The sequence below is a fragment of the Dipteris shenzhenensis genome, chromosome 18 (assembly GCF_047967505.1).
Source record: "Dipteris shenzhenensis isolate YYH24624 ecotype China chromosome 18, Dip_SZ_1.0, whole genome shotgun sequence".
Lineage (NCBI taxonomy): Eukaryota > Viridiplantae > Streptophyta > Polypodiopsida > Gleicheniales > Dipteridaceae > Dipteris > Dipteris shenzhenensis.
The window spans coordinates 54,140,863-54,153,461 of record NC_141613.1 but is presented as its reverse complement, the minus strand read 5'-3'; the positions used below and the strand labels follow the sequence as shown (position 1 = coordinate 54,153,461).

Below are 12,599 nucleotides of genomic sequence, written 5' to 3'. Positions count from 1 at the left end.
ATAGTGGCAACTGTTTCATGCTTGGTACTTCATGCATCTCTTGGTTCAGCAAGAAGCATAATACATTTGCTACTTCTAGATGTGAAGCTGAGTACAGAGCAGCATTTAGAGCTACAATGGAGTGTGTTTGGCTCTGAAAGTTACTTGTAGATCTTCATGCATGTCAGATTGCTCCTACCGTCATCTTCACTGATAGTCAAAGTGATTTGGTTGTTGCACGGAATCCCGTTTTCCATGCTCGTACATAGCATATTGAGGTTCACTATCAGTATGTCAAAGAGAGTTTATCAGCAAGTGATATATTGTTGTCTTATGTTCCCACTGAAGACAACTTGATAGATCTTTTTACGAAGGCTCTACCTTGACCTGAGTTTGAAGCTCCTCGGCAAGATTTAAACTTAGTACCTTTTGTGACTTGATCTGTCAGGTATCCTGAACCATGTACAGGATACTTCAGCCCATACCGGGTTGTAGGCCATTCTATGGGCTATCCATAGGTGCCACTCATTCCTTGGTATGTGTCTTGTAGGCCTAGTTACAGTCAGTTAGGTCATTTAGTATATGTACCACTTAGGACAATTAGGACACTTAGTCCAGTTAGGGCACTTAGACCTAGGGTTTTGTTATATTGGCTCTCTCTTGAGCCTCCACTCAGTTTTGCAGCAATTCATCATAACATCTCGTTTTTTTCCCCCTCTCCTTCATTTTTCAATCACCTACACATGCATGTGGTTGGCACAGCATTTAATGGCCTGTATTGATTTTGCCTAGTGATCAGATTGTGCGTCATTTGGGCTATCCCATTGGTTGGCATATTTCTCTGCAACAAGAAAGACAATGGGTTCTGCAGAAGCTATTTCATAAGATAATTATTGGAAGCTCTCCACATGGCCATTACACCTTCGCCTTCGAATACTACAGTCCATTATAATGGCCTATGTGCAATTTCATTTTCCATTGATTCTTTGGTCTTTTGTAGACATTGAGAAATTCATATCCAGGGCAATGGAATGCCTTTGGCACACTAAAATGGAGCGTAAGGCAGTTCGCCTTCTCACATACAGCTATGTTTGTTCACCCAAGATGGATGGGGGTTTAAATGCTTTGAATACTCACACTCATGTGATAGCTCGTAAGGCCACTCTTTTACTTACTTTTCTGGAGCAGCCTTAGCCATGGGCACGTATGCCCTCTTATATGTTTGCTTCCTTTCGTTCTCATGCATTTGGACAGTGAATTCCGGCTCTATTAGATGTTATCTTTGGGCATCTACAGGGTACCATTCCTGGTTGTCCATTTTCTACTCGCCTGCTTCAGGATTGGCAGCTTTTACTGGAACATCTACATTGTTCAGGCCGTGCTCCAGATCCCAAAAATACACTCCGCCTGCAAAGTATTATTGGAGCCACGTCTTTGATCTACCATTGGTTTATCTTCAGCCTAGGAAGCCTCTTTTTGCATCGATTGGGTATCTCCACAGTATATGATGAGGTGGATGACAGGGGCCTTACTCTTTTCTTCCCAAAGGCCAGGACACGTTTCTCTTTGGGTAGGCTGAGAGAGCGGAGAATAAGTGCAGGCCACAGAGGTATGGATAGGCTGAGAGTGTGGAGAAGCAGTGAGTCGTACATATCTTTTGAATGGGCTGAATCATGCATTTCAGCAATATGTGTCAAATCTTACTGCAAGGGACACAATACCAAAACTTTGAAGGATTAGTTGGTTATCTTCTTCAGGAAAAACACAAGAATCAAATAAGACCAATTTTGAGCAAAAAGTAGGTGCATTCACAAAAGGATGAAGGTCATTGCACTTCTGAATGTTGCAAGAAAAAGGCTGATATGTGTGAAGGTACTTCTTCAGATAGAGGAAAGAGGCATTAATGCAGAGGAAGAGCCAGGGCTTACACAGGTGATAAGTTTCATTGCTCTACTTGAAATAATGAGTATGATTTCAAGTATGGCATGAAATTTTTTGTTGCACAGACTTCCCCTGAGAGAGATGTATTTGATACAAGTGAGTGCTCAACTTCTTCGAAGGAGCAATTGAACTCACAGTTCACGTCGAGCCGGGATTCATAGTTAGTGGATTCAGGCATCTGTTGTTATATGACACCTTGGAGGGAATGGTTTACTCATTAAATACAGATGTTAATTGAATGCTCCCACAGGGACATACGGAAAGGATCAGAAACTGGTAGCAATCCACCTAATGGTGGACTGAGATATATTCACGACGTGTTTTATGTGCCAGGTTCATGTATGAATTTACTATCTATAAGTAAAATTTCAGATGAGGAAATGAAGGTTGAATTTCATAGTGATAATGTGTTGTTCTGGAAAAATTACAGGATATGAAGGTGTGCATGAGGAGTGACACGGGATGACGTTTATAGACTATCCACTGATGTAATGACAGGTCACTTTCAAGGGGAAGAGAAAACTTAGCTTCTGCACAGGAGGTTTGGACAATATAACTTTTGAAAGCTTGGCAAAGCTTCATAGAGAACGATGGTGTATGGACTGCTACATGTGACAGAACATCAGGAAAATTTGTCAGCCCTGTTGTTATGGCAAATGACATAGAGATCCCTTTCCAAAACATCACACAGTGCTAAAGAAGTGCTTGAATTGGTGCATATAGTTTAGTGGGACCCTTTGAAGGCAAATCTCTAGGTGGTGTCAATACTTCATTACTTTCATTAATGAATACTCCAGAAAGACTTGGGTGTTCATCATGGCACAGTGTGGTAGAGAATAAAACAGGTAAAAAATTTAAGATTCTCTGGTCTGACAGTGGGGGAGGATAATCATCTGCAGCATTTATTGATTTTTGCACAAAATGTGATATATAGAGCTTTAGAGACAATACACAGCAGCCCATACTTCCAGACAAAATGGAGTGGCTGAAAGAAAGAACAGGACTATACTGGAATCTGTCAAAGCTATACTTAAAGATAAGAATGTACCAAAATATCTGTGGGCTGAAGCTGTAAATACAGCTGTATATTTAGTGGATAGAGCACCTACTGAGGCTGTCCCAGATAGTACTTCTTTCATCGGAGGGAAACCAGCAGTCAAACATTTCAAGGTCTTTGGATGTCTTTTGCTCATGTTGCAGATGAAAAGAGGAGAGTTGGATGCTAAATCAGTTGAATGCATTTTTGTTAACAGATGAATAGAAAGCATATAGGTTGTATGATATGCAAGCCAGGAAACTGATAATCAGCAGGAATGTTTTTGTTGATTCTTAGCTTGGTACATAGCAGCAAAAACAGCAAGAGATTGAGTTTAAACAGGCCCAAACAATCTGACAAGGGTAAAGGCAAGCAAACTAGTAGTAGCAGCAGAAGAACAGATTGGTAAGAGTAAGCAAGATGGTTGAGGAGGAATCGCTCCTTGCTACTCCAGAAAAAGGCTTGCAAATTGGTACATGACTGGATAAAAGATAATGAAATACAGGAAACTCCAGAAATACCATCAAAGGGACCTAGAAGATCTAAGAGATTGGAAAAGCAGATTGAGAGAATTCTGGTTATTCCAATGTTGCTTTTAGAGATGAGATGTGAGAGAGATGCAATTGGACACGCATAACCATGTGTGTTTTACAGAAGCTGTCAAAAGCTAGGAATGGTAGGATGCATGGAGTTTGAATATAACTCCATCATGAACAATCGAACATGGGAGTTATGTAAGTTACTGATGGTAAATCAGATCAGTAGGCACTAAATGGGTTTACATGATCGAAGAGGGATTGTTATGGTAAAATACAAAATACAAAGCACAGCTCGTCATCTTCTTTATCGAACATCTTCACCCTTGCCTCCTCTCATACCAACCCCCGTCTCTTCAAAAGAACGTTCAGCTTTGGTTGTCACGCTAGTCACAAATCCTCTGAAGCTTCATAAAAGCGTGTTCTGTGAGAGCATTGCTAATGCATTCGTATACATCTCCTGACCCACTGTCACAAACTGTCCTTTGATGACTTTGACCTTGATGATGTTATGCATCAAATCTCCTTCTTTCGTCCTAATTGCTCTCCTTCTTTCTTCCTAATTGTTCTCCTTCTTTCATCCTTATTTCAAGTAATTGGTTTTGGAGGTTGAGCACTCTTGTTGAGTTGCTCATCCCATATGTCTCCCTCAAGATAGTACAATCTTCAAAAACCATCCTTTGTGGCCAGGCTTACATAGTCTGGTCCTTCAATTTTCTACGAGGGAGCAGATTCGAACAGGGTCCTCCTCATCGACAAAGGAGTCCCTCGGTTTATCACTCTAAATGCAGTGTCTATATCTTTGCAGAGGCCTCATCCTCCTTCCATGGACTAAGCTAAGGAGACCATTGCCAGTCTTACTGCATGACTAGATGCACTTAGATGGGACTAGGATTTATGCCTGTAATTCACTCTCAGTGATTTGGCACGATATTGTACAGAGCCTCGTGGCCATTTGGAGCAGGAACCAAGGCTCTCCATGTGCCACTGTGGCCAGCAGAGCTTCCTTCATGAGAGAGTGGGACCATGGTTTATTTGTCACAAGTACAACGATAGGGCCAGTTCAGATAGCGCAAAGCAGGTGGGAATGAGAAAAAAGCCGGCTTGTATTGATAGATCTCTCACTATCGAAGAGGGACAGCATACAGAACATGAGTGAGAATTACATACATAAAAAAGACACACCAAACTGATGTAGGAATAAAATTAGGGTTTCTAGATCCTTTGATGACATGGCAGTGCCATGTGGCATGCCAAAAATTTTTTGTTACCCCATTGTAAACATAAGCTGCCTATGCTGAGCTCAGATTTAAAAAATAGCCATGGGTTGGTCCAAGAATGACATCACTGAGTACACTATTTGAGCATTAGTACACACTACAATTATCACAAATTTCATCCCTTCGAACTGAAAAGATTGATATATGAATAATTTTACCATTTACTACGTATTTAAAATTGTATCAAGCTCAGCTGTTTGTCTAGCACGTGACCACAACAGGTCCTTTAAAAGAGAGCTGCACTATTGCATATCGAAACACTCATCTTGTATTGAATATTTGAAGAGAGAGAGAGAGAGAGAGAGAGAGAGAGAGAGTAACTGTTTATGGGTTTGTTTAGAAATGCACAAACTCGGCAATTATCTCATCCACTCCCTGTGCTACGAGCTCGGGAGATTGACAGCTGGGCAAAAAGTTCAGAGTATAAAAACCTTATTGGCCGAGCCATCAAACTGAATTCTCATTTGACCGCAGCAGGTGAGAGATGATACACTGATCTTAACCCTGCAGCCTGTGTCGAGATATTGAATTTATGCCACTATTATATGAAATCTAATACATTTAAAGTTGTGAAGTGAGCCAGACATGGCTTCACAAGACATGCGAAATATGATCCATATTCTCTTCTTGGATACTCTTACAGCAATTTATGTGAAAATTGACGTGATGTGTTTTGGCAATAATGAGAACAGCTACTTTCAAACACTCTTCTTTTGAATAATATTTCATGAATAGATATCAATGCTGGATATGTGCTTGCATAACTTTGCTAGGTCAGCTACAAACCTCTTATGACGTTAGCAGTCTAGTGCCATGTCAGCCCTACCCAGGTGGATTGCCACATCAGCAATGAAATCATGCTTAACATGCCAGCAATTAAGCCAATCTTCCATGTCATCACCCTAGTTTAGTTATTGTATTTTAAACCTAATCAAGCCAGTCCCTAACTAATTGAAGCCAATTACATCAATGTAGTAGCTTTGGGTATCTAAAAAGCATCTTGGCTCTTCCCAACTCAAATAAGGAGCATCCTGTGAAGGTGGTGGCCTCTGCTGCAGCTATGAGCGAGGAGGACCGATTATTTTGAGCCTGTCTACTTTTGCACAAATCAAATTTGGCACCATAACGGTGTTTTGATCATAAGCTAAGTACAAATGAGACAGCCATGCCTTTCATAGGACTAAGGCAGGCTGGTTTTTTCTCCCAAAGAAAAAGACTTCTATCAAAGTTGAAAGAAACTCCCAGAGAAGGCATGGGCAAACTGGGATCCATTTAGTTGTTAGTATCATCCCATGCTAGTATTGAAAACCAAGAGGCTCACCAAAAGGAGGAAAACTTACTTTCATGAAGTGAAATGGTGAATAGTTATAAACAAGACATAAACTAGCAAATGGGTGGAATGTTTAAAACGTTTGTCTAGAAGTATGAAGGAAATGGATAGTTCTATAAGTGATTGGCCATTTTGAGGGAAGCGTCGCCCTAGAAGGCTCACAAAAGTGTTAGTAGAATACCAAACATGGAGATGAGGACACTTTATCAATGAGATGTGAGGTGCCTGGGTGATTAGAATAGTGGAAGACATGATGGCACTAAAATAGTTTTGAAGTGATTAGTGATGCTAGGGGTGGGTTCCATAAATACAAGTTGCTATTGCACAAGTAGACCATCAATGATAAAAATAATTTCAAAAATGTTAGACATGAGAAACGATAATGAGGACATGTTATCAATGAGATGTAAGCTGTGAGAGTGATTAGAACAGTGGGAGACATGATGGCACTAAAATAATTTTGAAGTGATTAGTGATACTAGGGGTGGGTGCCATAAATACAAGTTGCTATGGAGCAGCTGGACCATCAATGATAAAACTAATTTCAAACATGATGGCTTGATTTAAAACATTGCAGGGAGTATTACATTTATAAATGATACAAGCATGATGATGAGTGGAGTGATTTGACAATTGCAAGTATGACATGTGTGGTTATACATTCTAGTGGCTACACTTCAGTGGCAAGGCTTGTAGTTGGTTTTTTCTTTCATTGATTGCAACTAGGGCATATAGTTTGTTCATATAGCTACATAAACTCCAAGTAAGAGATTCATACCTACCATATCAATAGAGATGGCCAATTTATTTGGGGCAAGGGGCTATCAAAGTTGTTGACATACATGTCCACTAAATACATAAGGCAAGGGTCAAGAATGTTACATGAAAGACTACATACCAATGCAAGCTCATTAAGTTTTCAACTTTCAAAGCACTAAGAATAAGGGCACCAACTAATTTTAGCTGATATAACCCTCCATGTGTGATCAAAACACTCTTGCATCAAGAGGCTATAGAAAGCAAGAAAAAGGTCCAAGCTTAAACAAAGCATTAAGCATTCTAATAAAATAGTTCAAGGTCATAGGCAGTGTGGCCTAGGGATATCGTACAGCATGCGACCAATGGGGTAATTATCAGTGTGCACTCTAGAGGGGTTTCTCTCAGTGTCATGAGCATGGGAAGGATCCTCTCTTTGTCAGCAAGGTGGGTACTTTGGAGGACGTGGGGGTCCATGTAGTGGGGAATGGGTTGAGGGAGGGCATTTTGAGTAGGAAAGTGCCTAGAATATGACGAGTGACTAGTGACCACATGCCTGATTTTGGGCACTTTCCTATTTGGAATGCCTGAGCTTATTCCCTCATGTGGAGGGTTAGAGTGAGGTTGGCAGCAAGTGACATGGCACGACCACATCGATGGTGTTGCACAATCACATGGCTTGATGTGTTAGACAATCACCACATGGCAGAACATGATGGGAGGGCAGCAACTAGTGGCAACAAGCAGGCCAGATTTTGACCATGCATCGACATTTATTACCAATTCAGGGGCATGGCGTATTTAGTATGAATCTAGGGGGGTGTTGATTCTCATTCTAAAAGTGGTTGATACAAAACAAGGTATGGACAACATGCTTGATATGATAGGAAGAGAGGGATTGATATGCTTGATATGATTGGAAGAGAGGGCTGGGGTGAAGAGTGGCAAGGTTGTGGATGAGGATGGCGCAGGTTTAGGGGAGTTCACTGCATGTCTCGTCGTAGCCCTCGTCCACCGACTGCTGAGTTAACACCTCTTTGTCGGAGTACCATGAAATATGAGACTCTATGCTACATCGCAAAGAGGAGCTACTCACTTTGGTGCAAATCTGAGTGCTCACTTCCATGGTCCAACATCTAGGGCTACACACAAGGTGGATTAGGGGCTGATGAGTGAGCTCACATTGCAAAGGGGAGAAGGGAAAAACAAGGTTTATTTAGGGTTAGAGCAGAGAGATGGTGAGAAAGGGCACTTACTTGAAGATCTGAACATGCTGCTATGGATCAGCCCTTTTGAGAGTGGTTTGGGTGTGCATAGTGGATGGCGGAGTGCCACAGAGCAAATAAGGGCACCAAGAAGGGGCGAGAATACATGGCGCACCTACAACTTCAACTTTAAAATTCAAATTGAGCTTGCAAGTGCTATATTGAAGGTTCCATTATTTCTTGTGGTACCAATACTACTGAAATTATTGTGTAAAAATGTTAATTTGATGCTTCTATGTAAAAGTTCGGATGCTAGTATTTTTGTCCTGACATTGATGTGGAGAAAAGAAGAGGGGATGAAAAGAAAGAGGGCAAGTCCACGATTAAACTAAGGGATAAAGGGGGAGGGGAGGTGTTTCAATTGATGATAATGGAGGGTAGGGGCCATTAAAGAGGGAGCTACATGAGATTGGGGAGGGGGAGAGGGACCAGTTATGAAGGGGACATTAAAGACAAAGGGACATGCCAAAGGGGGAGGGCGAGGAGGGACCATTTATAGTATTATAGTTATCTTTGGAGATATTATACTACTCTATAGCTTAGTGATATAGCTTTATGTGTGTGAAACACAAGATTATGGGCCCAAATCCCTTCTTGAATTTCATATATAATGTGCATCCCTCTTAAATAAATGAATCCATGCACAAACATAGGTAATTAACCTCCATGGGCCAAAACAAATACAAAACAAATAGGAATAAAGTTAAGTTGAGTGCCCATTCTATTAAAAAAATGATAATTTATTGCATTAAAGAGGGAATTTGATACATTTAGAGGAGAGAGTTGAATTGTTGGCTCAAGATCACGATGGTATAGACATTTGTATGGAGGAATTACTTGGGATCTATTTGGGGATGCTATTTTATTGGGTAACAGAGGTGATGGGAGAGCCACCAAGTAGTCAATTTGTAGTCCAAGCCTAAGTAAATTCTTTCCACCATAAAAATACCACACGAAACAAAAAGATTCAAAGTCGGCTACATTTTGAAGGAAGTTGCGCAAGTGTTGTCTCAGCGGCAGCCATTTGATTGCATACTCAATGTTCAACGGCTCATCAAGTGTATGAAGTGGAGTTTACAGAGGCCATAGTCCGGTATCAAGCCATCTAGATCGATGTAGAGAGAGGACATGAGCGTAGCTCCCCTAGAATTGATGCGTGAGTCAAGGTTGACGTTGAGATGATTGCTTCTATCAGTCTGGTGTGAAGGTTTGCATGGCCAGCTTTATATAACAGCATAACGACCGACTACAGTTGGTTTATAGTCCGACCAACTCTTCATTTCATTTCCACTAAGTTGACAAGGCTCACAAAACCATAAATTTATCATCCCTTAATTATATGAAGCATGAGAACTTGTCCTCATTCTTTGTATGAGGAGTTAATCCCTTTATATAAAGGATTTTGTAAAAACATCTAATACTTAACCCTTTACCCAATGCTCTATAAGGTTCACCATGGCATTTTATATGCCTTATGGTCCCCATTCAAAATTTAAAGAAACAACAATGGCATCCACATTTCACCATGTCTTAGCGTCCAACCAAGTTCCTATTGCCAATATATCATGTCCATTGTTTTTGATGTATGACAATGCCATCACGAGCATGTGTGTGTGTGTGTGTGTGTGTGTGTGTGTTTTTTGCTTCCACTACCCTTTTATAGGTACTTCATTCCTGAGTTCCCTTTCTTACAAAGCTATGGCAGAATATTCATATGAAAAAATGTTTCAAAAGGAGCCTTCAGTTCCCTGCAAGAAGCAAAAGCAGGTTGAGGGTGAGCATGACCCGATGCATGATACTCTTGAGGCTTAACTGGTATATGATGTCATGCATGAAGGATTTGTAGATACGAGGAAAGAGTGGAAAGACTCGATTCCTTCAGTTGGCCTCATGGTTGAGGTAGATGAAATTGTGGATCCAGTCAGAGAATATGCTAAGAATGCAGTCATATTATTTTTTCCAAGCCGGATGCCACCTGCTGCAGAGATAGGCAACTGGTTGACGCGCACACTGGCTAGCTCGTTTGTTCGTAAAGTACACTATGCAACCAGGGGTTTTTTTGAGGTTATCATGGTGGATGAGATACACAGACAAATGCTTTTGGAACAATCGCCTCTCTTTTTTGGGCAGCAAATGGTGCATGTATTGCCATGGTCTCCCACAAGGGATTTTCAGGCTTTAATCCGACACAGATGCCCGGTTTGAAGTTGTCGATTTCCCATAATGTATGGCCTCAGTCTTGCCAAAAATTGCAGCATCTTTAGGTAAAGTGGTCTGGCCACCACGGCCAAATGGCAACTCGAACAGATTTTGCATTCTCTAGGATACTGATGATTTCCCACACCAGACTCTTATTCAGTCACGGTGAATAATGTGAACATGGGAAGTGCTTTTTATAAACTCAAATGGGGATTATTTGCAGGGGCTTGTTTTGAGTGCAAAAAATTTGGACACATGGCTTCACAGTGTCCAATGAATTAGCATAACATTGCCTCGTACCACTTTGCCGGTTCAAATGCCTACCAAGGATGCTTCTACTCCAATTGCAAATAAAAACAAAGGCAGTAGACAGCCTTCTGGAAGTCAAGATAAAGGCAAAGCTCCAGTGGCTCCCAATGGGAATATCTCTTCACATTCACCCCCTGCCTTTCAATCTTTGACCAAAGGACAGAAACCTCCAATTGATGGATGGCAAAGTCCAAGAAAGGTTATTTCTGCTCGAAGAATTTCACCCCCCCACACTTGGAATGGTGCATCTTCTAGTGGAAATACCCCAGAGATAAATACAGGAATTGGGATTACATGGGCTGCAGTAAAAGCTAGCAAAACACTCTTCCCCGCAGAAGAGGTTGCTGCTTTGCTGTCTACTTCTCAGGTGGCTACTTCTTCTTAGGGGCGAGGCCTTGACCCTGAGATAGAAATGCAAGGCTGACCTCATAATTTTTGCTGTTGTACATAGTTGTTATATTACTATAAATATCTGTAAATATGACTGCTCATATCAAATGTTTTACACTCAATGTCCAGGGGATGTGTGACAGTAGGAAATGGAAATCTGTGTGGCTGTACATCAATAGATTTCAGCCTGACACAGTGGCATTACAAGAACACAACCAACATGTCTATGCAGGAAAGACAGGACACTACTATGGATATGATATTTTCTATGCTGGGGAGCACTCTTTCTCAGGGGTAGTCCTTCTGATCAAACATGAGCTTCAACCAGTTATTGCTCTAAATGACAACAAAGGCAGATGGCTTGTTCTCCAATGCATTATTCGAGGAGAGGTGTTTGAATTTGCTTCTGTTTATGCACCTCAGTCCTCTAGAGAAAGAGCTGCAATTTGGGATGCCATGCAATAATATCCATGGAGATATCATGCCTACATATGTGGGGATTTCAATAATGCTCAACAGCAGGGTGACAACACCTCCAGACATGACCATATGTTAAAACCTGAAAGGCATGCATGGTCTCAATTACTGTTGCATCTAGATTTGGTTGACCTTTGGAAGGAATTGCAGCCTTTGTCACCGGGCTACACATTTCAACATAATGCTTTTTCCTCTTATCAGGCACGTCTAGATTGATGGTATAGTGTAGCTCCACAACAAAATGGGGATTTTACATGCAAAATGTGGATTGACTATGCCTTTGTGCATTCAGACCATGCACCTCTGTGGTTGCGGTTATCCTTTCATGATATGCCTGATGATAGATTGCCACAAAGGAGACATCTAATCATAAACAATAGCTATTTGCAACATGCTGATTTCAAGGCAATGGTTACTGAAGCATCTCATTGTCTGTCCACTAGCAGTCATATTCATATTAATTATGCCTGGGATTCTTTTATTTCCAAAATGCAAGCTGTGATTAGAGCTTATGGCAACTCTTACATGAAGACTCTGAGGAAAACCATTGCTCAGGCCAAATCCACTTGTCAAGACCTCACTGAACTCAGCCATCATCGTTCGTTGTCCATGCATGAGCAAACAACACTATGCCAGGCCAGACATTGTCTTAAACTAAATGATCATAGGAAACTGGCCAAATGGGAGACTAGAGCAAGACAAAGAGCCTTTACAGATAAAGGTTGCTCTTCCAAAGAATTTTTCAAAAGTTTACATCAGAGGAGACTCAAAATAGAAATTTGCAGAGTGCTATGCCTGATGGATCATGGACCACTTCACGGTCACAGCTTGCTTCTGTTTGTGTGCATCATTTCTCTTAGCAATTTGGCTCTGCAGTTCCTCCCTCACAACAGATTCTGCTTGCACGAAATTTACTGTTGCAACATGTTTCTTCTATCGTTTCCCCTATTCAAGCTTTGGAATTGGAGGAACCCTTTACTGAGAGGGAACTGTCAGATGCAATCAATTAATGTGGCAGATGGAAATCTCCAGGATGGGATGGTTTAACAGTCGAGTTTTTTCTAGAATATTGGCCTATTTTGAAGCATACATTGCTATATA

At 41.1% G+C, this 12,599-nt stretch overlaps 1 protein-coding gene across 2 annotated transcripts in view; it reads left to right on the top strand.

Annotated features, from left to right (window-relative positions):
* LOC147891430 (Peptidase family M48 family protein) overlaps positions 1-5,399 on the top strand; it is a 105,127-nt gene extending 99,728 nt beyond the window's left edge. For both annotated transcript variants that reach the window (XM_087389447.1, XM_087389446.1), the window contains one exon: positions 5,113-5,399. In XM_087389447.1, the coding sequence (XP_087245573.1) occupies positions 5,113-5,260 (148 nt within the window). In that variant the 3' untranslated portion in view covers positions 5,261-5,399. The remainder of the gene's footprint in view (positions 1-5,112) is intronic.
* The last annotated feature ends 7,200 nt before the right edge of the window (positions 5,400-12,599 follow it).